Genomic DNA, 27,111 nt, shown 5'->3' with positions numbered 1-27,111 from the left:
AGTCAGACCTAATGAACTGCATAGAATTTGGCCATCAGAGATGACATGTTGAAAGAATAACTGATATATGTCCTAAAGTTTAAAGCTTTTTGTTTAATTGGCCCATTATCACATCAAATTTGTCTGGTTACATGCAGCTTTTTCTTTGTATATTACTCCTATGGATAACAAAATCCATGGATAGTCATAGTCCCACTGTATACAAAGCCATAGTAAAATGGCACTTCTCACATAAAATGGCAAACAATTTAAAATAAATGTTGGAGAGAGCCTGTGGTTTTTGTGAAACAATGGGAGGTTAAAGCAGAGCATGCTACACATCAGCATACTGCTCAACGTGACAAAATCAAAGTTTGTTTTGGAAAAATCATTTTGAATATTTTTGAGCCATGATTGGTGGAATCCACGGATATAAAAGGTGTGGATACAGAGGACCGGCTGACTGGCTTGCTGCCCACCTAATCAGCTTGAAAACCGTTGTGTCTGTTGATGTAATTGTTTTTATGTAGTATAAAATTGTACTTATAGTTTAAAGCTAGCTGTCGGTGTGTGTGTGTGTCTGTAATCCAGCATGTAATCTAGTAGTGAAAATGCATAGAGTGGAAATGTATGGCTAGAGCGAAGCAGTTGAAGCTTCCAATATGTGACAGGATATTCATCATGTTTAAGATAACACTGGAATGTGGGACGGTACTTCTCATGTGGGCTTTTGAAGAAGCTATGGTCTGGCCAGTTGTGTATATAAGATGTATATATCTGCAATAAATTTTAAGCTGCTGTTTACAGCTGTCCACTGAGAAGTCTGGAGTTTGTTCCGTGTGTCTGGCAAGCTGCCAGAACATCAGAGGAGAGGAATTGAGACTGAGAGGTGATTCAGTCTCAATTTAACCATTTCCTGACAGTGTCTGTGAGTAGAAAATTCTAGGTACCGCTTAATGCAGGGAGGCCAATTTAAATTAATTTATGACACCATAAAACTGCCGGTGGTGTGCGAAGAACAACGAGGAAGTACTACCATCAAAAGGACTCAGTGTCACAGTGGATGATGAAGTGACAGCTCCCCCTGTGGCCAGAATCGAGCATACCCTAATGAAGCTGGAAGCTGGAAAATGTTAAATTGCCTCTATTGTCTGTCTGTATATGTTGTATGTCTAATAATGGCATTGAATGTTTGCCATGTATATATGCATTGTAATCCGCCCTGAGTCCGCTTCGGGGTGAGAAGCGTGGAATATAAATACTGTAAATAAATAAATACTGTTATTCCACTTTAACTGCTATATCCTCCCATTTTACTTCACTTCTCTGAAATGGTGGTTCTTCTATGTTATCATTCCATGTTTTAAAATTGGTTTTATTGTGATTCTATTGTTATTGCTTTGTATCATTGGGTTTTAATCTGTTTTATTTGATTGATTATGCTGTTTTTACATGTATTTTACTGTGTTTTTATTTATTTCTTGGGCTTGGCCCTGTGTTAGCCGCCCCGAGTCTCTGTGGGGAGATGGAAGCAGGATAGAAAAATAAAGATGTTTATTATTATTATTATTATTATTATTATTATTATTATTATTATTATATGACACAGCAAACAAGATTTCATATCACAAAATCACAAGTCGAACACTTCCCAAGTGTCTAGGACTGTGTGATTTATTATTATTATTATTATTATTATTATTATTATTATTATTATTATTATTATATCATTCCATAAGATGGAACCATGGAAGTTAAAATGGATTAATGGAACTAGCAATAGTGCTAAAATTAGGTGGTGTAGATGGGTCCAAAGAGAAACAGAAAGATCAAGAGTACATTGTAGACTTAATGCATTTGGACACCTTAACTGAACTAGCTCAATGCTATAGAATCCTAGGAGTTGTGGTTTCACAAATCTTTAGCCTGGCAGTTATAAGTGGTCTCAAACTGCATTCATTCTATTGCGTAGATTCACCCTATGCAGAGTCAGCTGATTTTAAATCTACCTGGCAAATAGAAAATTTTTAGGGTGACAGTATTAGTGGTTAGGCTATGCTTTTTGCAAGAAAAGGTTAATTGATAATTGCAACAACAGCTACCTTACTGTACCTACAAACAGAACAGGATCTTGAGGAATCACCGACAGCTTCGTCCGCAGCGATTCCAGGCTGATAGTGCAGATATCCACACCATCAATGAAAATGGTACCAGCAGTTGGTTCCACCAGTCGGAATAGGGCAGACCCCAAAGATGATTTGCCTGAAAGAGTTGAAAGGACTATTTCAAGCATGGAACACTCATGTCACAATCATGCTTCATATGTAAACCCATGTCAACACATCCAACAACATGAGTGCAACGGAGAGTGGGATGTGGGTGATGCACATGGACCACAGTTCCTTCAGTTATGACATACAGAGATTGGCAGAACATAAGCAAACATCATACCAGAGCCGGTGCGGCCAACAATCCCAATCTTTTGTTTGCCACGGATTGTCACATTTATGCCATGAAGCACAATGGGGCTGTTCTCTCTGTATCTCATCTGGTAGTCCTTAAACACGATTTCACCTTTGTTGGGCCATTCTGGAGGAGGGACAATGACCATAGTGCCCTCTTTGACCTCAGGAACACATTTCTGAAAGAAACAGAGAGATACGTGGAGAATGGCATTAATCTTCCTATTGCAGTGATTTTGGCCAAAGTGCTTTTGAACATATCTGTTCTGGACCATTGAAGCAAGTATTCATATTTGTTAGCACTTATTACATCACTAAGAGGCAGGCTGGAGAACGTGTGACTTTCTGGATATAATTGAACTGCTAGTTCCCATCAGATCTAGCCAGATAATGATGAGATATCATAGAAGCTTCACACTAGTTAGTTAACATCATTGGAACATCTAAAAGTTACTCAACCAGGGCAACCAGGTTCTCAACCTGTGGGTACCCAGATGTTTTGGCCTTCAACTTTCAGTCATGTGTTCGAAGCCAGCCCGCGTCAAATCAGATGCCTGACCATTAACATAGCCCAGCCCGTTGTTGACTTAAGCAACCCGAAAGATAGTTGCATCTATCAAGTAGGAAATTTAGGTACCACTTATGTGGGGAGGCTAATTTAACTAATTTACAACACCATAAAAATCATCCAGCAGTGTGCAGAAAGGAATAAGGAAGTAATCCATCAAGGACTCAGTGTTACAAAATTGTGTTATCGTTAAGGTATTTAGATCCCCTGTCTGTCTTACCGTTATATATTCTGTGATCTGCTCCACAGAAGTAAATTTGGCTTCTGTCTCCGTTCCTGTTCTCACACATACTTGGAGAAGTCCACTTAGCTGAAAAGGGATAAACAGATGTTGATGTTAACGTTTTTGTAAGTGTTAGCTATGAAAAAGACAGGATGTTGATGGAGGAGATGGAGGAGGAGACAAGTGGTGGGCAGCACCTTCAGAGTGATGGTGTCTCATTGGCATTGGCATCTCCAGGCAGTTAGGCATATTTCCTCCTGGCAACCTATTTTTCAATGCCTCACTTCTTCCATGATTTCAGTGCCTTTTATATCCTTTTACCTGTTGCTACTACCTATACTTTTTGGCTCACAACCAGGGCGCAGACTAAACCAGAACTCACCATCTCGACAGTAAAGGACTTAGTCTTTCAGTGGAAATACCAGATAATCCTCCATAATGGTGAGTGGAGGCAAAGATCAAACTTCACAATATTGCTGGACTTCATAGTACTGTATATGTATGTACATATTACATCCTCCTTCCTCTCTCATGAAATTGGGCCATAGGCTTCTATTTCTCCTTCCACACTATACTGCATAGGGGAGTCCCTGGTGGCACAGTGGATTAAACCACTGAGCTGTTGAACTTTCAAATCCAGGGATCGGGGTGAGCTCCCACTGTTAGCCCCAGCTTCTGCCAACCTAGCAGTTCAAAATATGCAAATGTGAGGTGGGAAGGTAATGGCGCTCCATGCAGTCATGCCAGCCACATGACCTTGGAGGTGTCTACGGACAACGCCGGCTCTTCGGCTTAGACATGGAGATGAGCACCAACTTCCAGAGTTGGACAACACTAGACTTAATGTCATGGGGAAACCTTTACCTTTACTATACTGGACACACGTGTGTATATGTTGTGTGTCTTTGAGAAGTTCTTGACATATGGCAACCCGGGGCTGGGCTGTGGCGTAGGCTAGTGAGCAGCCTGCTGCAATAAATCACACTGACCATAAGGTCATGAGTTCACGGCCAGCCCGTGGCAGGATGAGCACCCGTCAATTAAAAATAAATAAATAAAAAATAGCCCCTGCTCGTTGCTGACCTAGCAACCCAAAAGATAGTTGCATCTATCAAGTAGGAAATAAGGTACCACTTATAAAGTAGAGAGGCAAATTTAACTAATTTACTACATTGGAATGAAGAAGTGTCATCAGTGTGGATGATGAAGCAGCTGCTCCCCCCTGTGGCCAGAATCAAACATCCCCTCAGGAGAAGGTTAAATTGTCTCTGCGTCTGTCTCTGTCTCGGTTCTATGTGTATATGGGCATTGAATGTTTGCCCTATATGTATATAATGTGATCCGCCCTGAGTCCCCTTTGGAGTGAGAAGGGCGGAATATAAATACTGTAAATAAATAAATAAATAAACCCTATTTTTAATTTTCTCGGCAACGTTTGTTCCGAGAGGCTTGCCATTGCACACATCACTGAAAGTAAATCACCTTGGACAGAGGGCTTACTCCTCTTCAGACATGTGCAGTATTGAACCGAGCTTAGATCCAACCATTGCTTTTAATTGATTTAGTGGTCTTTTCATTATCTTACCGACGTGCTGCTTCAAGGTACGTTTTTAGTGCTGAAAAAGCAGTACATGAATTTTTTTTGTAAAATCCTTTGAAAGACAAAGGAGAAATGGTTGCTGGAGGAAATACCAGGTAAATGGTTGCAGCCCTAGTTAAAATATTAGTCAGAGAAACACTGGCTTATTGGAGCCGACCGAGAGAAAAATATCTGCCCACCACTCAAGGGCTGCGGGGAAGAAGAGGCTCAAGGGATGGTCTCTCTTAGTCATCTTTCATGTTTACAAATGCAAACCACAACCTGCTTTGAGCTGTGCCCACTCGCTTCTCTCCTCCCCTGTGTGGGCTTTTACCTTTCCTCCTACGGCGTGTATCTAATTTTCTGTGCAAGCACTACAGGGGGGGGGAAACAAACACACACGCGCATCTCATAGCAAGCTCACACATTGATATCCATGCTGATAGCTCTTAAAGTGTGAGTCCGACTTCCCCATAGAGGTGTGGGTGGGAAGCGGTGGAGCGAAAGAAGGCTGAAGCAGAAAAAAGAGGCACGAGAGTGGAATGGATATACAGAAAGCATATGTGGACACATCCACAGAGAAGACAGCAGGGCCAAGGAAGAGGGGAGTGTATTTTTGAAAGGTGAAAATGGCCATCAAGGGTCAAGAAGCCCGTCAGCATTTTCAGAGTCCCGTCGGAGTCACTTTATCAGAACATAGCACAAGGCTATCTTAGAGACAGCTGTTTTAATGTAAAAATATGACTTTCTTCCACCCAGAAAAAGCCAGTCACACATGTTATGTAAAGAATGTTGAAATAATCACACTATGTATTCATTTTCCAAAGACAGTCCTGTGGATGGTCCTGGCCTGTTCCATTTTGCTGCCTAAAGTGAAAGACAAAACGAAGAGCCATCTTCTCCTACAGCTGGCCAGACTGGAAGGTGTCTTTTATTACAACGCTACACTGATGAAAAAAGCTCATCCACCACATTGAAAGTAACAGAGTTAATTTAGGATGTTGAGGATATACACACCTGTGGCCAAAAAACATCAGAGTGTGGTCAAGGTATCAAAACTTATTCATGAAGAATTTTTTAAATTTTTATTTACAGTATTTATATTCCGCCCTTCTCACCCCGAAGGGGACTCAGGGCGGATCCCATTACACATATAAGGCAAACATTCAATGCCTTAACATAGAACAAAGACAGAAGACAAACAGGCTCCGAGCTGGCCTCGAACTCATGACCTCTTGGTCAGAGTGATTTGTTGCAACTAGGAGTAGTTGGATTGACTGAAAACCAAGAGAAGAACAAGGTGTCCTTCTCCTTCACCTATACCCAGCCATTGCACTTTATTCTGGTCCAGCTTTAGAGGTTGCAAGATATTGCACATATATAAATTCTACTGCCTTACTTCCAGTCTTGAATACACTCACTGCACCAGGCTATTGGTCAGTTGTATGTTTTTGTTGTATTTTATATGCCTTTTGATAGGAACCCCCGATTGCACAGCGTGTTAAAGCACTGAGCTGCTGAACTTGCGGACTGAAAGCTTGCAGGTTCGAATCTGGGGAGCAGAGTGAGCGCTCGCTGTTAGCCCCAGCTTCTGCCAACCTAGCAATTCGAAAACATGCAAATGTGAGTAGATCAATAGGGACAGCTCTGGCGGGAAGGTAATGGCGCTCCATGCAGTCATGCCAGCCATATGATCTTGGAGGTGTCTATGGACAATGCTGGCTCTTCAGCTTAGAAATAGAGATGAGCACCAACTCCCAGGGTTGGACACGACTAGACTTAATGCCAGGGGAAAACCTTTACCTTTACTTATGACTTTTGATATTATATATTTAGATATTTTAAATGCATTTTGCTGTTGTATTTTATGTTTATTTGTATGAATTTTATATGTTGTAGCCGCTTTGAATCCCACCCACGGGAAAAAAGCAGGATAGAAATAAATAAATAAAATAAATAAATAAAAATAAAATATTCTGGGCTTGGTCCCCATGTGAGCCACACCGAGTCCCTTAGGGGAGATGGGGCGGGATATAAGAATAAAGTTGTTGTTGTTGTTGTTGTTGTTATCATTATCATTATCATTATCATTATTTCCCACTCCGTTCCTGCAAACTACTTTTTGCATGTTGAACTTAGCTTGCATCAACAGAAGGACAAAGAGGGAAAGTGGGAAGAAAGGAGAGCAATTGGGACTTTTTAAAGGCAGCTGGAAAAGTGGGAAGATCATGGGTTAATTGTGGAGTATCTTGCATTTTCCCTGTTGGACTTCATTTTGCCAAAACTAACAAAATGAAGTTCAACAGAATAGAATCCTAGAGTTGGAAGAGATCTCACAGGCCATCTAGTCCAACCCCCTGCTAAGAAGCAGAAAAATCACATTCAAAGCACCCCCGACGGATGGCCATCCAGTCTCTGCTTAAAAGCCTCCTCAGAATGAGCCTCCACCACACTCGGAGGCAGAGAGTTCCACTGCTGAACAGCTCTCACAGTGAGGAAGTTCCTCCTAATGTTTAGGTGAAATCTCCTTTCCTGTAGTTTTCTCCCTCAGTCTAATGTCAGGCAAGGTTGATCCTGCCTTCAGGGAGCAAGTCTCCACCCTTCATCCCCGTGTATTGATCTGGCAGCTCTGCAGAGGGAAGGGAAATGTTTGAAGCTGAGAGCAGAGTTTTGAGGAGAAGAAAGTGACTCACAGCTCCAGAAACCACTGCCTCCAAATGATAAAGCCCCGAGGCAATTTCGGAGCTATTACACCCGCCTGTGGAGAAGGACTAAATACAGGCCTAGGAAAAACATTGCTCACAGTTTGACTTGTTGGGCCTGTGTTTTGCCGGCTTCTCTGCCAACTCCGAGGAAATATTTATCCCTCTAGGAAAATGTGCTAATAAAAGGACCATAATTTTACCATTCTGAAAGCATCTCACACTTAAGGGGGAAATATGGCATTTTTTAAAGCAAAATCTGCCTTTCCTCTGTGTATTAACTTGTAAGTTGCAAGAGTGATGTGAGCGACACATCATTAATCTCACAATAATAACAGATGGCTGTTTGTATTCCACTGAGCCCTGGTTATGGGAATCAGGCAGCTTTGGTTGCCTTGTTGGATGATCAAATTGGGAAACTGGAGATCAGGATAATATTCTGGTTGGTTTTGCTGGGCATCTTGGATCTTCCAACACCACGAACAGTGACAATCTATTACCGCCATTGCAGAATGGGATCTGCAGTTCCTTTGGCCCTTCCTGCTTGGAGAGGTACTCAAGGTCATGCTAAAAATTCATATTGAATGCCTTGGCTTTTGGCTTGTGTCATTCAAGTCTTCATCTTGTTCCTCAAGTACCGTATATACTCGAGTATAAGCCGTCTCAAATATAAGCTGAGCCACCTAATTTTACCATTAAAAAAACCCAGGGAAAACTTATTGACTTGAGTATAAGCCAAGGTGGAAAATACAGCAGCTACTGGTAAATTTCAAAATAAAAATAGACACCAATAAAATTACATTAATGGAGGCATCAGTAGGTTAAATGTTTTTGAATATTTACCATCTTTTAAAGAAAAACAGTAAACTGGCACTGTAAGTGGAAAAGTAGTGTCAACAAAAACAATATGGTATTAAAAATAATAATAATAAAACTTCATTTGTATCCCACCCTATCTCCCCATGGGGACTGAGTCTGGCTTCCAACATAGTAACAGACAAACATTCAATGCCTATAGAAACAATGCAGAACTAGATATAGATCTATACTTATATATACTAATTTCACATATGCATTTCTTGCTGAAACATTTACAAATTCTCTCTCTATATATGTGCATTTCCCTCCTGCAATATTTGCAAGCCCTATATATCTATAATCATATCTATCTATCTTGACATCTCTCAATCTGTATCTGTATAAGATTTGCAAAGACTTGAAAACATGAAAACAGGTGAAAATTCATATATAAAATAATGTATACATATAGATACAGATATACAGATACTGTCACGACCCAGGCTGCAGAGCACCAATAACCATACACAGAGGCCAGAATCTATCTAATATCTTTATTAAGGGAATATATAAAGTTAATAAAAGCAAGTGTAGGAAATAGTTCAGAAGTAGACCTTTCAGGGAAGGTCAAAATTAGTCCAAAGAAACAATGTCCAGTATGAAATATTAAGGTCCAAAGTTGTAATCCAATAACCGAAACACTCACTTTGCCAAGCAAAGTGAGGGGAGATGACAAGGTCCTTTAGTCCATGAAACTTGAGCAAGGCTAGGAAGTAACTTGATTCTTGGAACACAAGGCTTGAAACAAGGCAACAAGAACGAGGAGCAAGAACAAGATCCGTGGTAATTTCTTGGCAAGGTCCGGGAAGCAAGGCAAGATCCGGGGAGTAAACAAGGCTGGGAGCGGAGGCTTGGAAACAAGAACGAGGCTTGGAAACAGGAACGAGGCTTGGAAGCGGGAGTAGCGCTGTCCACACACACTACTCCAGTAGCTGACGAATTGACTCCGCAAGATTCCTAAAGGGCAAGGAACCTAAATAGGTTCTCGTTTTCCCACCAAAGAACACTTCTCTGGGGAATCAGAACCGAAAGTCAATCTCTGTGCCCAGATGTATGACTCCCTAAAATTTCTCATGGAAGCAGGCTTAATCATCTGAATGCTTTGCTGCGATTCTCAGGCTTCTGCGATTAGCCTGCTGAACTCCTTTTTGTTGCTGATAATAATTACGGCGAGAAAATGGGGGAGATTTTGACTCAGGGCTTGTTTGGCAGATTTCTGGAAGACAGACCTCCTGCAGGTGCAAGGGCTCCAATTCTGGCTGGGAAAGTTCCCTTTCTGGCTGAAATGGTGGAAAACCCAAGTTTTCCTCTTCATCCGTCACAACAGCACTAGGAACGGGACTACATGGCCCATGAGTCATCACACTATCCCCCTCCTCAAGCCCCCTCTCAAAATAGGGCTCTCTCCCCGAGGCGCGAGGCCGCGGCTTGGTGGGGTAGGTCTGATGGAAGCGGCGGGTTAAATCGGGGGCATGGACAGTGGAAGCGTCTTCCCATGAGCGTTCCTCGGGGCCAAAACCCACCCAGTCAATGAGATATTGCAGGCGGCGGCGGTGAAAGCGAGAATCCAAAATGTCCTGAACCTCGAACTCCTCCTCCCCATCCACCAAAACAGGAGGGGGGGCCGGCCGGTCTGCATCAGGGCGCACACCATCCGCCGGAAGGAGCAGGGAGCGATGGAACACTGGATGAATGCGCATAGAGCGCGGGAGTTGGAGTTTGAAAGTCACGGGGTTAAGTTGCGCCACCACCGGATAGGGACCAATGAAGCGGGCATCTAACTTCCGGCAAGGGCGATGGGAGGGCAAAAAGCGAGTGGACAGAAGAACCCGGTCTCCTACCTTGATTTCGGGGCCCGGCTGGCGATGTTTGTCAGCGTGGCGTTTATAGTCCTCCTTGGCTTGGTCTAGTTGCTGGAGCAAAAGTTGTTGCACCGCTGTGAGTTCCTGCAGCCAGTCTTCTGCTGCGGGAACTTCTGAGGTTTCAACAATAGAAGGAAAGAAACGTGGATGGAAGCCGTAGTTTGCAAAGAACGGGGTTTCTTTAGTTGAAGCCTGGACACCATTGTTATAGGCAAACTCCGACAGCGGTAATAGGGAAGCCCAATTGTCCTGCTGGTAGTTTACATAACAGCGAAGGTATTGTTCCAGAGTGGCATTGGTGCGCTCAGTTTGCCCATCCGTTTGGGGATGGTGAGCCGAAGATAAACGAGAGTCTATGCCCAATAGTTTTTGTAGTGCTTTCCAGAAACGAGAGGTGAATTGGGACCCACGGTCTGTGACCAAACTTTTGGGCAAACCATGCAATCTGAAAACATGCTGAAGGAATAAATCTGCAGTCTCTTTGGCCGTGGGAAGGCCATCGCAGGGAATGAAATGGGCGAGCTTGGTAAAAAGGTCCACCACCACTAGGATCGTGGTGAATCCACAGGAAGGTGGTAGGTCAGTGATAAAATCCGCCGAGATTATTTCCCATGGGCGAGATGGAGTAGGAAGGGGATGCAGAAGCCCTGAGGGCTTCTCCCGTCTTGACTTGGAGCGCTGGCATACTGGGCAGGAATTGACATATTTTTCCACATCCTTGCGGATCTTGGGCCACCAGAAATCTCTTAGGATCAAATGCATGGTTTTAAATAGTCCGAAATGCCCTGCTGGCTTGCAGTCGTGACACAGACGAAGTGCCTTTTCCCTGCCCGGCCCCGGGGGGATGTAGACATGATTTCTATAGCAAAGTAAACCATCCTTAAGCGAGAAGGGAAAATGTAGTCCTTGGCGAAGTTGGTCCTGAGCCCAGGCATCTGCTTGTTGACTGGCCCTGATTTCCTGAGCACAAAGGGGCCCTGGAGTAGAGGGAGTAGATTCAATTGGAGTGGATTTGGTGCTTCCCACTGTGAGCGTGGCAAAGTTCTCGGGCTGCAGCAATTGGGACTCAAAGGTCTCTTTGCGCCCTGCAGCATATTCCGGTTTTCGTGACAGAGCATCTGCCTGCTTGGTCTGGGCTGGGGTTACATAATGAATTTGGAAGTCAAAACGCTCAAAGAATAAAGCCCAGCGTTGTTGTCTCTGATTTAGCTTGCGGGCAGTTCTTAGATGTTCTAGATTCCGATGATCAGTGTGGACCTCAATGGGAAATTTGGCCCCTTCTAACCAATGTCTCCAAGTTTCAAAGGCTGCCTTTATGGCCAAAAGTTCCTTTTCCCAAATAGTGTAGTTTCTCTCTGGGGCGGTCAGTTGACGAGAGTAAAAGGCACAAGGGTGAAGATGTTCTCCCACTGGTTGCAAGAGTACCGCTCCAATTGCCACATCGGAGGCGTCTGCCTGTACGACAAAAGGGTTTTCAGGATCTGGGTGCTGAAGGATTGGCTGTGACGTGAATAATTTTTTTAGTTGTTGGAATCCTTTCTCAGCTTGCTCTGTCCAGCGGAAAGGCTGTTTCCCTCGGATGCAGCTGGTGATTGGATCAGACCAGCGGGCAAAGTCTGGAATGAACTTGCGGTAGTAGTTCGCGAACCCCAAGAAGCGTTGCACCTCTTTCTTGTTGGTTGGCGCCCGCCATTCCAATACTGCTGCAACCTTTGCCGGGTCCATGGTGAGCCCTAGTGGCGAGACACGATATCCCAGGAAATCTACCTCTTGTAGATTAAAAGCGCATTTTTCCAGCTTGGCATAAAGTCCATGATCCCGCAATCGTTGTAACACCATTCTAACGTGGTTCTCATGTTCTGATTGTGATCTAGAAAACACCAAAAAATCGTCCAGGTAGATAATCAAGAACCGGTCTAGATAATCCTGAAAGATATCGTTGACAAAATGTTGAAACGTTGCGGGAGCTCCACATAAACCGAAATTCATGACCAGGGTTTCGAATAAACCGAATTTAGTCTGGAAGGCAGTCTTCCACTCGTCCCCTTCCCTGATGCGAACTAGATTATAAGCTCCTCGAAGATCCAGTTTGGTGTAAACCTTAGCCCCTCGAAGCCGGTCTAAGAGGTCCGAGATCAAAGGCAGGGGATACCGGTTTCGCTTAGTGATATTGTTCAATGCTCTATAGTCCACCACCAAGCGTAGGTCCCCTGACTTCTTTTTTACAAACATCACTGGGGAAGCGGCTGGGGATTGAGAGGGTCTGATAAACCCCTTGCGGAGGTTTGTCTCTAAGAACTCCCTGAGAGCTTCTTGCTCTGGTTCAGTCAGGGAGTAGAGGTGTCCTCGCGGGATCGGGGCCCCCTCCACCAAGTCAATGGCACAGTCATAAGGTCTATGTGGGGGTAGTCTCTCGGCTTCCTTTTCATTGAATACATCCCAATATTCCGAGTACTTCTTGGGCAAGGTGATGATGGGTTCAGCGTCTGTGGCATGACAGACCTTGGCTACAAGGCAATGGTTTTGGCAATATTTTGAAGCAAACTGCAGTTCTCTGTTGGACCAGGAGATGCTTGGGTCGTGGAGTGTCAGCCATGGAATACCCAAAATCACAGGGAAGTGGGGAACCTCGGTAACAAAGAAGGAAATCTCTTCCATGTGTTCCCTTATCCACATTCTGGTGGGTTCCGACCACTGGCTTACTGGACCTGTCTTGAGGGGGCGGCCATCGATGGCTTGCACCACACGGGCGTTCTTGAAGTCATGATATTGTAATCCCAGAGAGTCGGCATACTCTCTATCAATGAAATTGTTTGTGGCTCCTGAGTCTATCATGGCATGGACCATGACGGGTCCTTTTTTCACTGACCACAAGGTGACCACTAGGAGAAATAGGACCCCGGTTGGCGGCTCTTGAGTGGGGTTTTTGACCGGGTTGGCGAGCCTCTCTACGCCCGGTCGCTGGCGCGCCAGCCGCCTCAGACGTCTTCGTCTCCGTGGAGGACGCCGCCGCCAGACGAGCGGCGGGCTTCCCTTTGGCTGGACACTCTCTGGCAAAGTGGCCCCCGTTTCCGCAGTACCAACAGAGATTTAGGCGTTGGCGGCGGGCCTTCTCGGCGGCATCTAATCTGGGACGCACATTGCCCAACTGCATCGGCACCTCCTCGCTTCCTCTGGGGTATGGGGCTGGTGGCGGGGGTCTCCACACTGGACGCGGCTGGACGCCGGTGGGAGCGGGAGGTTTCGCTCCGGTCCTACCGCTCTGGCCTCGGATCCATTGCCTTCTGTTGGCAAGCATGACTTCAGCTCGTAAACATTGATCAATGAGTGCTTCAAGAGAGTGTGGAGGATCCACCTTGGAGATTTCCTCCAGCATCTCGATGTTGAGACCCTCCCGAAATTGTCCTCTAAGGGCTACATCGTTCCATCTGGTGTTATGGGCCAGCACTCGGAACTCGGCTATGTACTGGGACAAGGGTCTGTCCCCTTGGGAGAGGCGCCGGAGTTTGTGGCCGGCTGCCTCCAAATTGTCCTCGATCCCCCAGGTCGCCTTAAGGTGGTCCAAGAAGTGTTGCGCTGATCTTAGATGTGGGGAAACTTGGTCGAACAGTGCCGTCGCCCAGTTGGCCGCTGGCCCGTCTAGGAGACTGTAAATCCACCCCACCTTGATGTCTTCTTGGGGAAACTCGGCAGCACGGGCCTCTAGATAAGCCTGGCATTGGCGACGGAAAACATGAACCTTAGAAGCTTCTCCAGAAAACTTGGTTGGCAACGCCATGGCCGGGAGACGGATTCCGCGCTCCTTCAAACCCCTTATTTCACCATCCTGCGCGTCGAGCTTATCACGGATACGGTCCACTTCGTCCTTGTCGATGGTGTAGCTGAGTGGCTGGGCCCCCGGTCCGGCTCCGGTAGACATTCTGGCCTAGGTTAATTGGTGCTTAGGGCGGCGGAGTCAAACTGTCACGACCCAGGCTGCAGAGCACCAATAACCATAAACAGAGGCCAGAATCTATCTAATATCTTTATTAAGGGAATATATAAAGTTAATAAAAGCAAGTGTAGGAAATAGTTCAGAAGTAGACCTTTCAGGGAAGGTCAAAATTAGTCCAAAGAAACAATGTCCAGTATGAAATATTAAGGTCCAAAGTTGTAATCCAATAACCGAAACACTCACTTTGCCAAGCAAAGTGAGGGGAGATGACAAGGTCCTTTAGTCCATGAAACTTGAGCAAGGCTAGGAAGTAACTTGATTCTTGGAACACAAGGCTTGAAACAAGGCAACAAGAACGAGGAGCAAGAACAAGATCCGTGGTAATTTCTTGGCAAGGTCCGGGAAGCAAGGCAAGATCCGGGGAGTAAACAAGGCTGGGAGCGGAGGCTTGGAAACAGGAACGAGGCTTGGAAACAGGAACGAGGCTTGGAAGCGGGAGTAGTGCTGTCCACACACACTACTCCAGTAGCTGACGAATTGACTCCGCAAGATTCCTAAAGGGCAAGGAACCTAAATAGGTTCTCGTTTTCCCACCAAAGAACACTTCTCTGGGGAATCAGAACCGAAAGTCAATCTCTGTGCCCAGATGTATGACTCCCTAAAATTTCTCATGGAAGCAGGCTTAATCATCTGAATGCTTTGCTGCGATTCTCAGGCTTCTGCGATTAGCCTGCTGAACTCCTTTTTGTTGCTGATAATAATTACGGCGAGAAAATGGGGGAGATTTTGACTCAGGGCTTGTTTGGCAGATTTCTGGAAGACAAACCTCCTGCAGGTGCAAGGGCTCCAATTCTGGCTGGGAAAGTTCCCTTTCTGGCTGAAATGGTGGAAAACCCAAGTTTTCCTCTTCATCCGTCACAACAGCACTAGGAACGGGACTACATGGCCCATGAGTCATCACAGATACATGGAAATCTCTAGATATCTGTATGTATATAGGATTTGCAAAGACTTGCAAACATATGAAGGAAAAATTCATATATAAAATTAATGTATATAGATAGAAAGATAGATAGATACAACTATTTAGGTACATAGGATTGCAAAGGCTTGCAGGGGGAATTGCCTATATATCTGTAGCAGAGATTAACAAATATTTCAGGGGAAAATGCTATTATAAGATTAATGGGTGTGTGTGTGTGTGTGTGTGTGTGTGTGTGTGTGTGTGTGTGTGTGTATATATATATATATATATTCTTCTGCCTCACTTGCAAGGGCTTCTTTCTAAACATTCCCTTGGTCAAGAGCGAGGGAGGCTTTGGAAAACAAAAAACACTGATAACGGAGGAGAGAAATATATCATATATTGCAAACAATGGCCTTCATATATACTCTTTGAGTATATACAGTAATTTAATATTTTGATGAAACCTCTGGGAAAAGTTAGGTGGAGGCTTTGTTGCTATGCCACCTGTATGCACCTATTTTCCCCTTTGTATTTAAATATGGGCAAAATGTGTTAGTTCTGAATCATTATTGTTAGCATCATATTGGATAGCTATGAACAAACTGAAGCTTAATCCAGACAAGAAAGAGGTGAAAACTAGACCAGAGAATGGGTCTAGGGTTACACGTCTCCTGAAGATGCAGAATTTCAGTTTGGGTCTAAGCCTGGATTCAATTGTGGCCAAGATTTCCAAGTTCAAAAGTAGTTAGGAAAGTAATTAGACTTCCTAACTGCACCTATTCCTGGAGATGCACGAGCTGGCCATGGTAACACATACCCTAACATATATGATTAAATAGTATTAGTTGCATAACACTATATAATATGATTTTCGTTCCTGGGTTATAAATGTCATTTCCTAAATGGTTGTATCATAAAAACATAGAAAAAGTTTATCAAACTGTTTTCTGCAGGACATCTGCAGATTTTCAATGAATATCTCATCTAATCTCAACTAATTCAATCTAGTTTGTGGCAGCCACAAAAACAAATTTCTGGAGTAGAACAACTACTTTATAGGTAAAGACTGCCCAATTGAACATGGATAACTCTTTCAAACTAGGAACAGAAAAGTTTTCCAAATTTTGTTACATAATATAATTTATGGTGGGATTTTTATTTATTTTTTTGCATCCCAACCTGGGAGAAATGCTCGATATAAATCTGATAAATCAAATCAATCAATCAAATGTAGAATTTGGAACTGTTTCTCATTGTCAGAATTCCCTATGGAGTGGACAATATGGAGGCTTTGTTCATGCCAGCTAAGGGATTCTGGGAGTTGCAATCCAATTAAAGAACATTTCCAGGCTCTATTTAAATTACAGGGATGGAAATGAAACACCTGCTCACTCCTGTTTACATTACAGGGATGGAGACTCTGAACCAAAATGAGGAAAAGTTAAGATGGCATATGCAGGCAGCTCTTTGTTGCATCTAAGAGATGCATTCTGATGGATAACATTATTTCTGCAATACAAGCCTAAAAGTGTAATCTTTCAGGGATTTTTCCCCCATTTTATTATTGTTCACTTTACAAAGGTACAGGAATACTATTGAATATTTATATCTCAGTATGATCAAGCATGTAATCATTTCCCCCTGGTTTTTCCAGCTATTCTATCGTTTAAACACAATACAAATAGATTGACTGTAGCTCAGAGTCTTATTGATCTTATACATAACCGTCTGACTAAGATTCTCAGAAATGCTCATTTTGTTTTCTTCATCATCCTGAATCCCGTTTTACACCATTTCCCCTCCTTCTCCTTCCCATCACTCCCCGGGAACAGTTTACTAATTGGGATGAAGATGGGAGGAAAGGGAAACAGAATTCATGTTTTAGATAAAGATGTTTAGGAAAAGCTTTAAGACAACAACCTATTGATTTTGGTGTGTGATGTTCTACCACATTGTTTTGCCGCAAGATGAGTTTTGTAGAACCCAACGGACTTGGAAAGGAACAAGGAGGTCGGATTTTGCTAAACAAAGATTCTCATTCATTCCTTTCCAAAGATTGGTTAGTATCTTATCTGGGGAAGGGTCAGCAGGGAAGCAGTCAATGCTTAGATGGAGAGAAGAGAATATGGCTTGCCGTTTTTATGATGCTGTTTTTATGTTATTGTCTTGTTGTAATGTTGCTGATTCTATTGAGATATGTTTTCATCCATGTTTGGTTTAATTTTTGTTGGACAGCTTGTCCCCATGTAAGCCACCCCGGGTCCCTTCGGGGAGATGGAGGAGGGATATAAAAATAAAGTTGTTATTATATATTATTATTATTATATTATTGCCTTGAAACTCTTAAGTTAGGTTCTGTCTTCTCCATGTAGCTCTAGGGATTTAACTGTAATACTCTGATAGATACATTCTCAGCATCCTTATGGCACTTTCTGCCCTGCAATAACCATAGATTCTTGGAAAGAGCTATGATCTTTAAGGGGAAAAACAAAGGATCATGCCTAATGTGTTGGCGAAGGCTTTCATGGCCAGAATCACTGGGTTGCTGTGAGTTTTTCGGGTTGCATGGCCATGTTCCAGAAGCATTCTCTCCTGACGTTTCATCCACATCTATGGCAGGCATCCTCCAAGGTTATGAGGTCTTTTGGAAACTAAGCAAGTGGGAGTTTGCCTAGTTTTCAACAGACCTCACAACTTCTAAGGATATCTGCCATAGATGTGGGCAAAACGTCTGGAGATAATGCTTCTGGAACATGGCCAGACAGCCTGAAAAACTCACAGCGACCCAGATCATGCCTACGATTGACATTCTTATCCAGACAGTCCCGTACATTGGAGGGATTGTTCCTTTGTGTCCTAAGAGAGAAAGATGTGACAACCAGTCATTTTTGATGCATCTGATGCTCTTGTTCTGGGATGACAGGATCAAAGCTTAGCAGCAGAGCCAGTGCCCAGAACATCCTCATGCCTATGCCTGTGCGTAGTGTAGTTATGTTTGAAACCAAACAAATGGATTTTATATACTTGGCAATGTTTTCTGGTTTTAGTATCAGAGGTATATTTTTAAGATGTTATTATATTAGCAATACAATGGAATCAGCATTTTATAATGATCACATTTATATAGTATGCTTGTTAAAACTTTAATAGCAATGGCCTTGATTGAGATAAAATTTGACATCCCGGTTTCATTTCTTTGTACCTTCTCTTTGAAAGGGATCCAGGCAGTAGATGATACCAAAGACTCCCAATGTGTGATTCTATCCAAATAGTGGACAGTGTTGGCCCTACCATTAGCAAGAGTGAGGCAGAAGATGCTGAGGGGAAGCCGCCAGCTCTTTCTGTTGGGTCTCTCCTCTGTTGAAGGACATGTCACAAACTTTTTGGCAAAAGTGATGATACCAAGTTACCAAGTCACCTTGCCTGTCTCCTGAGGAATCTGTATAACGACCAAGTAGCAACAATAAGAACAGACCATGGGACAACAGACTGGTTCAAGATTGGGAAAGGAGTACGGCAGGGCTGTAACCTCTCACCCTACCTATTCAATTTGTATGCAGAACACATTATGCGACGTGGGTGGCTTGATGAATCCAAGTCTGGAGTTAAAATTGCTGGAAGAAACATTAACAACTTTAGATATGCTGATGATACTACTTTGATGGCTGAAAGCGAGGAGGAGCTGAGGAGCCTTACCACCAAGGTGAAAGAAGAAAGTGCAAAAGCTGGGTTGCAGTTAAACATCAAGAAAACCAAGATGATTTTTGTAATGTAATTCCCTAAATTTCTGGAAAATCAATAAAAAACTATTTAAAAAAATAAAGAAAAGAAAACCAAGATGATGGCAACCAGACTGATTGATAACTGGCAAATAGAGCGAGAAAACATGGAGGCGGTGACAGACTTTGTATTGACTGCAGATGTAGACTGAGGCCAGGAAATCAGAAGATGTTTACTTCATGGGATGAGAGCAATGACTAATTTCGATAAAATAGTGTAGAGACAACACACTGGCAACGATGGTCCATATAGTCAAAGCAATGGTATTCCCCATATTAACCTGTGGATTCGAGAGCTGAACCATGAGGAAGGCTGAGAGTGCCTTGGACCACAAGAAGATCCAACCAGTCCATCCTCCAGGAAATTAAGCCCAACTGCTCACTGGAGGGAAGGATATTAGAGGCGAAGATGAAGTACTTTGGCCACATAATGAGAAGACAGGAGACCATGGAGAAGACAATGATGCTAGGGAAAATGGAAGGAAAAAGGAAGAGGGGCCAACCAAGTGCAAGGTGAATAGATGGTATCCTTGAAGTGACTGGTTTGACCCTGAAGGAGCTGGAGGTGGCCACGGCCGACAGGAAGCTCTGGCATGGGCTGGTCCATGAGGTCATGAAGAGTCGGAAGTGACTGAATGAATAAACAACAAAGAGATGGCATGGCCCCCTAGATCAGAGTAGAAAGGATAGTCAGCCCTTCAATTCTTCCAGGATCCACATGAAAATGAAAAAACCATGAATAAATAAACACTAGTTGTTGTTTTTTTCACCTAAGAGAACACTTCTCTAGGACTCAATAGGTCCTCCAGAGCTACTTTCTGGTGACCTTCTGCCAAAGAACCGAGAGATTCCTGGAAAGGTATTCTCTCTTGAAATCTCTAGATCCTAGATCACAACAACCACTGTAGTTGACCCCAGACTCACACTGAAGGACCTATAGATTCCTAGAGAGAGTCTATTATTCAAACCTACACATAACCCATGAAAATAAAGCATTGATTGTATTACTTTTTTGGATTGTCGCTCCCAGAACCCTTCATCCAGCATGGTCAATGGTCATGCTGTCTGGAAAATATGCAAAGAGCTAGTCCAAAAAAGTAACATTTCCCCAGCTTTGTGTCAGATGTTGAATTGCAGTTCTCATCAACTTTAGTTAGAATGGTCAACAATTGGGATTACCTATCTACTAAAATCCAGACACAAATTTCCCAACCTTATCTTGAACAATTGATGTAGATATGCCAATAGCCTGGCTCAAGGAAAAGCGTATTTAGGTGTCCGATGCATGTGGAAAACTGGGCCTGAGACTCTGCATAGACCATTATCTCCATGGATAGATTTAAACTGTGCAAGAAAGACACATTTCAAAATGCACAGAGACAGGCCTGCTCAAAGATCCTCAGGGAGCTGGCAGTCCCCAGAGAGACATTGTATGTTTACTAACAGATGCCTCCAGTTCACAGTTATTACTTCAGCTGTAAACTCCAAGGAATACCAACATGTTGCACGAGCCTCTTTGAAGTGCGTCAAATGTCTCCAAAGAGCCTCCTTCCAAATTGACAGCACGGAATTTTACAAGCTCCATGTAATACTAGAAAAACTGGTTATATTGCAAGACACTCGACCAGACACACTTTGCAAATTAGCTAAGAAGCAGCTGGCACATAGAAAGAGAAGGGCCTATTAAAGCATTGCAGCTACATGGCGGTTGACTGCCACGTGCCTCTATTTATATGCCACGTGAGCAATCCACCTGTCCATCTTCTCCAATACAAAACTGCCTGGGGTTCTGGGATTCAAGAGGAAACTTTTATTTCAGTTTTGCTCAGCTCATTGACCCATTTGGCGAGAATGCAAGAGAGGCCCTTCTCGGTTTTGGTTCCTAAGACATGGAGGTGTACATTGGTTTTACTTCTTGTTGTTCAATGTGTTGCCGAAGGCTTTCATGGCCAGAATCACTGGGTTGCTGTGAGTTTTTTGGGCTGTATGGCTGTGCAGTAGCATTCTCTCCTGATGTTCCACCTGCATCCGTGGCTGGCACCTTCAGAGGTTCTACTGGCAGTGAAACAAGTAGTGTGTGTGTGTATATCTCTGTGGAATGTCCAGGGTGATAGAAAGAACCCTTGTTTGTTTGAAGCAAGTGTGAATGTTGCAATTATCAAGCTTAAAATGCTGTTTTAATCTATGTAGTGGTATATGCCTATTATATTCATTTTATTGTAAATGCATTTTATTTTGTTTATTGTGCGTATTTGGGCTTCGCCCCATGTTAGCCACCCCGAGTCCCTGCAGGGAGATGGAGGTGGGATATAAAAATAAAGTTGTTGTTGTTGTTGTTGTTGTTGTTGTTGTTGTTGTTCTTCTTCTTCTTCTTCTTCTTCTTCTTCTTCTTCTAGCATGGAGTAGGCATGAAGCTGAAAAGTCAATCAGTGAGGGTATCTGAATAGAGATAGCCTTGCCTCTGTTTGGCACTCGATTGTTTGCAGTCTGGAGTTTCTCTATTTCTGAATGGTGTTCCTTATTTACTGTCTTGATTCTGGTGTTTTTTAAATATTGGTAATCAGATTTTGTTCATTTTCATGGTTTCCTCCTTTCTGTTGAAATTTTTGTGGCAGTTAATACCTCCTAAACAAAGGATGCCTCCAGCCACAGATGAAGGCAAAACATCAGGAGAGAATGCTACTGGAACATGGACATATAACCCGAAAAAACTCACAGCACTTCTTCTTGGTAGGCAACAACCTTTTTATTCAAGTGATTTTCCAATAACTGACTGGATAATTATGAAGGAGTTTTTAACAGATTAGCACTGTAATTTTTATACTGTTGTGGTATTAATGTTATATGTATTTAATGTTTAATGTATTTAAATATTCTAGCTTTTTCTTTCTTTTTGCATACACTTGTTTTAGACCGATGGAAAGTCACCTTGAGTTTAAGTTCAGGAGGACAGGCAAAATATAAGTCAAAGAAGAGGAAGGAAGGAAGGAAGGAAGGAAGGAAGGAAGGAAGGAAAGAAAGAGTTGTTGAGCTACCTTTGATTCCATTTGGATCATATCACAATGAATCCAAGAGTTTCACCACTGATTCTTTACCTGGATAATATAAGATAACGCCAAGCCTTTTTCAGCCGCACTGATGGAAGGCGGGCTGAGCACAACAAAGAGGGCGACAATCAAAGTCATGGCATTCATAAGGATATCTGTCCTCACCGCAAACCACCTTAAGGCACAGTTAAACAGTATGAAATGGCTGGCGTTTTCATCATTCAACATCTTAAAGCTGAAACAGAAAAGCAAAGATGAAAGTTGTCAGTAGTTGTTTCAAGTCAATCTGAGCCTGCAAAGACCGGGCCTGTTGTCTGACTAGGGAGTGGATGAGAAATGTATCAGGGTTGCATGTTAATTCATGAAGTCTGAGTTCTTGCCACTTTTATCCAGTTCACTCAGGTTAACACTGAAACAGAGTGATAGAAATGAGATATCCGCCGTATAGATGGCAAACAGAGACTACTTTGTGATTGATTTGTTTTGCCCAGATCTAATGACAAACACAAGCTTTCCTTGAATTTTAGGATGGAAAGCACATTTGAAATTACCAGGACGATAGATTAGTTCAATACTACGATTATAATGTTGTCTAGGAGGACAATCCACTCTAAACTTTAGCCCAACGTTTCTCAATCTATGGGTCCCCAGATGTTTTGGCCCTCAACTCCCAGAAATCCTAACAGCTGGTAAACTGGCTGGGATTTCTGGGAGTTATAGGCCAAAACACCTGGGACCCATAGGTTGAGAATCACTGCCTTAGCCTGACATTTAAAGCTTCAATCCAAGGTGATAGATTTTACCTACAATCAGATTCAGCACCTTGGACAGATCTCTTTAAGTTTCCATTCAAACTCGAAGTCGGTTCAACAACCACCAGTGGAATGGATTGGATCGTTCACTGTTCCTTCACCATGTTATTTCAAATTGGAGGATGAATTATGGATTGTTTTACTATTCCCATAGATATATCCTTTTTTTTCTTTTCATGAGAGCATCAGAGATGTTTTACTGGTTGAATAATCTACACATGGTCGAGGTTATTCAAAACTCCTGCAGGCCTCCAACTTTGATGTTGGAATGTGTTGCAAGCCTATTTAACTATAGAAGAACCAAGCTCTCCTTTTTCTATGGTCACGTTCTGGAAAAGTACATTGGTTCAGAAAAAAAATACATTCTGCTGGCATTAAGGATCCTTCCACACAATGTGGTAATAGCACTATCATTTTGTTTTATTTGTCATGGGTGGAATCCTGGAGTTTGTAGCTGACTAAAACACCAGAGCAGTGGTTCTCAACCTGTGGGTCCCCAAATGTTTTGGCCAGAAATCCTAACAGCTGGCAAACTGGCTGGGATTTCGAGGAGTTGTAGGCAAAACACCTGGGGACCTACAAGTTGAGAACCACTGCACTAAAGCTTCTAAATAACTCTCTCTAAAGTACAAATCCTAGAATTTCTGTAAGATGTTGCCATGACTGAAAGCAGAATGAAAATGTCATCACTGCATGCATCAGAGTTTCCAGCCATATTTTGGGTTACAAAAAGATTTGTAAAAGATTGACAGACAAGTTGAATTCTTCCACTTTTCAAGAAATATGGGGAAAAACGAGCTTGGGAAAAGGAATAGAAAGAGCTCCTGTGGGAATATCATACAATTGCAGACATAACAATCTCTTTGAGACAATTCTGAGGAAGCCACAGCTCAACCCTAGAGCTTTCCTGTGGCTCGTCGTTTCCTGTAAATAAAAAGCTGCGGGATCTCAACTGCTTATGTTGCACAATAACTGAGTGGCTTCATCGATGGGCCCGCAGGTGCAAAATCGACAAGATTGGTAGTCAAAGGAAGAACGACAACAACACAGCATTATCCATCTCTGTCTAAGCAACCGGCACAGAAAAAGCTGACCTCTGAGTGAGCCAACTCACCGACTCAAATAGTCTCCCATCTTATTGTAGGCATGGATTGTACTAAGGCCTTGGACAGATGAGGTTATCAGAGAAAACCACGGGGACCTGCTGGTGTTTTCCACTCGTTTCAGTTCTCGGATAGTGTTCTGAAAAATCCTGCAACAAAACCAAGTTGAGTGTACAGGTGAATCCCTTTCAAAACTGGCAATCTGGATTCAAAATCCCCAAATAATTGAATTGTACCACCAAGAGAAGCTTTTCTGAACTACCCCCTGCATGGTTTTTTAAGAAGTAAATTTATCTGAGTTCAGTAAGGTTTGTTCCATGCTAAGTAAATATAACACTAAGAGCCTGGACGGCTATTTTTTGTTTTGTTTTTTATGTACCATAGTTCATCATTGGCATAGATATGATTTTAACTAGTGGCACAAAACACTTTCCTCTCAGTATTATTTTAACACCAATAACAGCACATGAGGCATCAACACAACACTTGCGCTATGTGATAGTCCTTAATGAGGTCATATTCTCACAACTATGAAAGAAATTGAAAAGTTGAAATCATATCTTCAAATGTATGATTTTACCATGTGTGTATATAACATTAATGCAGTGTAACTAAACTATCACTTGGAAATAAATTAAATAGTAACTAGATATTCGTAACTGGTTACCTCCAAGCTCAGATAGGATTGCAGACTTAGGGTGCATCTACACTGTAGAATTAATGTAGTTTGACACCATTTTCACTGCCATGGCTGAATGCCATGTCTTCTTGGAAGTACAGTAGAGTCTCCCTTATCCAACATAAATGGGCTGGCAGAACATTGAAAATGTTGGATAATAAGGAGGGATTAAGGAAAAGCCTATTAAATGTCAAATTATGTTATGATTTTACACATTAAGCAACAAAAACATCATGTTTTCCAACAAATCAACAGAAAAAGCAGTTCAATACACCGTAACGTTATGTAGTAATTACTGTATTTATTAATTTAGCACCAAAATATCACAATGTATTGAAAAGATTGACTACAAAAACACTACTAAAAGGCAGATTGCATTGGATAATACAGAATGTTGGATAAGCGAAGGTTGGATAAGCGAGACTCTACTGTATAAGCATTTTCTGTCAAATAGTGCTGGTGCCTCACCAAACTACAACTTCCAGGATTCCATAGAACTGAGCCACGGCAGTTAGAATGTTTTCAAACTGCATTTGTTCTACAGTAGAGATGCACCCACCATGTTCTTTGAGATTAGAGCAGCCTGAGAAGAAAGTTGTGTTGTAATGCTTGTATCCATTGAATTATACTGAAACATTTTACGTTTGTGTGACTGGTGGAGTTCTAAGCAAGGGGCGGCATTTAGTATATGAAATGCAAGAAAAAACATGTACTGTTGCAAGCAGATGTCTTTCACCATTTGAGAAAGTACTTCTGCAAAACCAAGAAAACTCAACATACTATTTACTTAGACCAAGATATGCTACCTGAAAGTAGATACTGTGTGAACATATGGTCAATGTTATGTATGTTCCTAACCCATGACTGTTTCCTTGGTATTGATCATTTCTCCCCCCTTTCTCTTATTTATTTTGTATTGATCATCAGAGTTTGATGTAAAGACTTACTGGAAAAGCAGGATGAAAATAACAGTGAGGACAGCCACCGCAATAAGGAGGTAAGGAAACACAATGGCAATGATGGTGACAACCGAGACCACCATGAAAAACTGCTGCAGAAAATTCTCAGCATTAAACGGAAGCCTCACATCCAATTCGTCCATATCCTTTGAAAAACGGTTCATTACTCTGCCAGTGGGAGTCGTGTCGAAGAAACTCATAGGACTCTGTAAGATCTGTGGATCAAAGAGGGCAGAGAAAGTGCTAAGAACAACAACAGCAATGACAAAATAAGAGGGCAGAGATGTCTTTTGCAGTGCAGAGGTGCTTGCATGGCAGAGATACGACTCTGGTTTAATCTGAGTGGTGGAATAAAATACAGCAATGTGATGTTTTTGTTTGATAACTGGAATGGGTTTGTTTTTAGTTTTTTTGTAAAACAGCCCTTAAAAGGATGACAATATGTTTTGTGTTTCCTTCTCATTACAGCCATGACTTTAAACACAGGAGACTTGCCACCGTGGAATCACATCTGCTTAAAGTATAAATATCTGCTTTGGGAAAATAGTAAGATATGATTACCAGGATGCTCTCCAAATGGTCAGATTGCATGACCAGCTCGTTGTGATTTGAACAAAAGTAGAGATTCGTAGACTAAACTGCAAAGCATTGCCTGGAGGTAGCTTCTATGCCAGTTTCTTAAGTTCCTCTGGGTTTAGTGTGAACTTTAAAGCACCTATCCTCAAAATAGGTTCATCATTTTGAAAAGTTTTTGGTCTAGATTCAGTGCCATGTTGCTATGGGGAGCCACCAGCAACCACTGCTGCGATGAAAAACCCTGGAGAGTCTTTAGCCTTTGCAACCTAAGAGAAAACTACTTTCCAGTGCTAAATTTCAGCCAGAGGTGAATTGAAAGCACAGACCTTCCAGATCCTGGATAATTAAAACCATGTTCCTTAAACTTATGCAATACCCTGGAAAAAAATGATGGAGCTCCATGTTCAAACAGTCTAACTGGCCCTTTATTTAGGACCCACATTACATTTGGACAGCCATCTAGATCCCTGATTGGCAGTGCAATTTATATCTATATGCCACCAATTGTTTGGCATCATCCACCTGTTAAGATACGGGCATGCAGCTACCCAATTGTAGATGTCTACTCTTGATCTAGTTCAGGGATGGGAAATGTTGCTTCCCAAGGGTTACTGGATTGCAACTCCCTCATCCTTCACCAAGGGCTAGATTAACTAGGGATGATGGGAGCTGTATCCTAACATCTGGAGGCTATATATGTCCATTTCTGCTCTAGTCTGTACCCTCTAGTGATGGCAAGGGGCCTCTGCAATAGAAAATGAGTACATCAAGAGCTAACAGTACTTCTAGGAAAGTGGGCAGTGTGTCCACATTCTCTCAAGAACCTTCTCATGTTCCTATAGATCTCCTAGTCACCAATTTTTCCCTTCAAGCTTTTCTTGAATGAACTGACTCAAGTTTATGTCTTTTCAGGATGTGATCACCCAACATTCACACTAGCTGAACTGTTCCATCCTGCCAAAAGCAATTAGGGTGGAGATAGCCTAAATGATAAGAGCCATCTGGCTAGGAGGATTGATTTA

The 27,111-nt window shown here is 42.6% G+C and overlaps 1 protein-coding gene and 1 long non-coding RNA gene across 10 annotated transcripts in view; one reads left to right on the top strand and one right to left on the bottom strand.

The window, feature by feature from the left end:
- The window catches only part of LOC134293688 (uncharacterized), a 453,696-nt gene that overhangs the window by 159,835 nt on the left and 266,750 nt on the right, over window positions 1–27,111 (top strand). The window contains exons 3-4 of one of the 2 annotated variants that reach the window (XR_010000646.1): window positions 21,529–21,643; window positions 25,482–25,583. The exons of the other annotated variant lie outside the window; for it this stretch is intronic. This is a non-coding gene — a long non-coding RNA (uncharacterized LOC134293688). Of the gene's footprint in view, window positions 1–21,528; window positions 21,644–25,481; window positions 25,584–27,111 lie in introns of those variants that run through there. 2 annotated transcript variants of the gene reach the window in all.
- The window catches only part of LOC100558155 (ATP-binding cassette sub-family C member 12), a 90,346-nt gene that overhangs the window by 9,618 nt on the left and 53,617 nt on the right, over window positions 1–27,111 (bottom strand). For 5 of the 8 annotated variants that reach the window (XM_008113897.3, XM_062962005.1, XM_062962003.1 and 2 more), the window contains 6 exons: window positions 25,502–25,728; window positions 23,887–24,024; window positions 22,009–22,195; window positions 3,230–3,319; window positions 2,431–2,620; window positions 2,082–2,241 (listed from right to left, as the gene is read on the bottom strand). In XM_008113897.3, the coding sequence (XP_008112104.1) occupies window positions 2,082–2,241; window positions 2,431–2,620; window positions 3,230–3,319; window positions 22,009–22,195; window positions 23,887–24,024; window positions 25,502–25,728 (992 nt within the window). The remainder of the gene's footprint in view (window positions 1–2,081; window positions 2,242–2,430; window positions 2,621–3,229; window positions 3,320–22,008; window positions 22,196–23,886; window positions 24,025–25,501; window positions 25,729–27,111) is intronic. The other 3 variants (XR_010000641.1, XM_062962006.1, XR_506710.3) reach the window with 2 other exon arrangements.

Source organism: Anolis carolinensis, unplaced genomic scaffold, assembly GCF_035594765.1.
Source record: "Anolis carolinensis isolate JA03-04 unplaced genomic scaffold, rAnoCar3.1.pri scaffold_9, whole genome shotgun sequence".
Taxonomy (NCBI): domain Eukaryota; kingdom Metazoa; phylum Chordata; class Lepidosauria; order Squamata; family Dactyloidae; genus Anolis; species Anolis carolinensis.
This window is presented reverse-complemented; position numbering and strand designations above follow the sequence as displayed.